This window comes from Propithecus coquereli, unplaced genomic scaffold (genome assembly GCF_000956105.1).
Source record: "Propithecus coquereli isolate 6110/MARCELLA unplaced genomic scaffold, Pcoq_1.0 Scaffold610, whole genome shotgun sequence".
NCBI lineage: Eukaryota > Metazoa > Chordata > Mammalia > Primates > Indriidae > Propithecus > Propithecus coquereli.
Genome location: NW_012152064.1, coordinates 438056 through 439813, shown reverse-complemented (window position 1 = coordinate 439813; position 1758 = coordinate 438056). Strand labels below are relative to the sequence as shown.

General features: G+C 40.1%; 1 protein-coding gene across 1 annotated transcript in view; it reads left to right on the top strand.

The window, feature by feature from the left end:
- LOC105822468 (olfactory receptor 10R2) overlaps nt 1–1192 on the top strand; it is a 20256-nt gene extending 19064 nt beyond the window's left edge. Inside the window, exon 2 of the mRNA XM_012659452.1 lies at nt 227–1192. Coding sequence (XP_012514906.1) covers nt 227–1192 — 966 coding nt within the window. The remainder of the gene's footprint in view (nt 1–226) is intronic.
- Nucleotides 1193–1758: the final 566 nt, after the last annotated feature.

Below are 1758 nucleotides of genomic sequence, written 5' to 3'. Positions count from 1 at the left end.
ATTTTAAATAGGCAATCTGAAAAGATCATCTAGACTTAAACATTATAAGAGATGTAGAAATTATACTGGAAACAAATGTAATTGGAGTATTTTGAAGCAATACTATGAATTGACATGATCAGTAGGGCATTTGCTACTAGCATAAAAGTCCTTTAATCCATAGTAGAAGTAACTCTCTGAATCTTTCAGAGTAAGCTATCTGTTCCTTCATTTTTGTTCTCTGTAGGTCAATCTCAGGGATCAAGTCAGCCAAGCTAATTTCTCCTCTGTCACAGAGTTCCTGTTGCTGGGGTTCTCTAGCCTCGGAGACATCCAGCTCATCCTTTTTGCTGTTTTCCTATGCCTATATCTGATTATTCTGAGTGGAAATATCACCATTGTCACTGTCATCCACCTGGATCACAGCCTGCACATACCTATGTACTTCTTCCTAGGAATCCTCTCCATTTCTGAGACATGCTACACCTTTGTCATCCTGCCCAAGATGCTCATAAATCTGTTGTCTCTACTCAGAACAATCTCCTTTATTAACTGTGCCACTCAGATGTTCTTCTTCCTTGGTTTCGCTGTCACTAATTGCATGCTACTGGGAGTGATGGGTTATGATCGTTACGCTGCCATCTGCCATCCACTTCGCTACCCGATCCTTATGTGCTGGCAGGTATGTGGACAACTGGCAGCAACTTGTGCTGTGATTGGTTTTCTGTTCTCACTGATAGGCTCCCTTTTAGTTTTTGAACTCCCTTTCTGTGGCCCAGACAAGATCAATCACTACTTCTGTGACATCTCACCAGCTATCCGGCTTGCCTGTGCTGATATCTACATCAATGAGCTAGTCATCTTCATTGGTGGAGTCCTAGCTCTTATGGTCCCTCTGACTTTCATTTGTGTCTCCTATGGCTTCATTGTTCGCACTCTCCTGAGGATACCATCAGTTGAAGGCAAGCGAAAAGCCTTCTCTACTTGTGCCTCCCATCTCACTGTGGTTATTGTCCACTATGGCTGTGCCTCCTTTGTCTACCTGCGACCATCAGCCAAGTACTCATCCAGCAAAGACAGGCTAGTGACAGTGACCTACACAGTTGTGACTCCATTGTTGAATCCCATGGTATATAGCCTCAGGAACAAGGATGTTCAGACAGCCATTCGGAAAATGATTGGCCGAGGAGGATTTTATCCTAAAGCTCTGTAATGAGAATATTTCTTATCTGTGGAAAGATTCTTTCTGAGGACATGGTAATAATTACAGTGCTAATAATATTTCTTTATAATTTACATAGCACTTTACCACTTTACTAGCCTCATAGTGCAAGCTTTCCATTATGTTGATGATCTTTGTGGGGTGTAACTGAAAACTTGGGCTTATTGAAAAATCAGGTCCGAGTCTCAAATACTTTGCAAACTTGCACAAATGAGTATCTTGATTTTTCAGGATACCTAAAGGATGATTTTAGTCTCTCCAGTGAAGGGTGAGTAAAACATTGTGGATAGTAATTTAGTATAGAAGAGTCAACTGTTGCAACTTCTCTATGGTTTAGGAAAATCTTAAGTAAGGCACTTCACAAAAAGATCATGGAGAAAATAGACCAAATATAATAGAACATTATTCATATATTAATAATTTGAGCTACAAGTGTTGGAAAAGATCCAAGGTTATTATTTCCACTGCTCTGTCATTGTAGGAGTCTCACCTGTAGCATTCCAATCTCAATTAACTGCTAAATAAGGAGTCACATCATTGTTAAATATCTCTAAGTG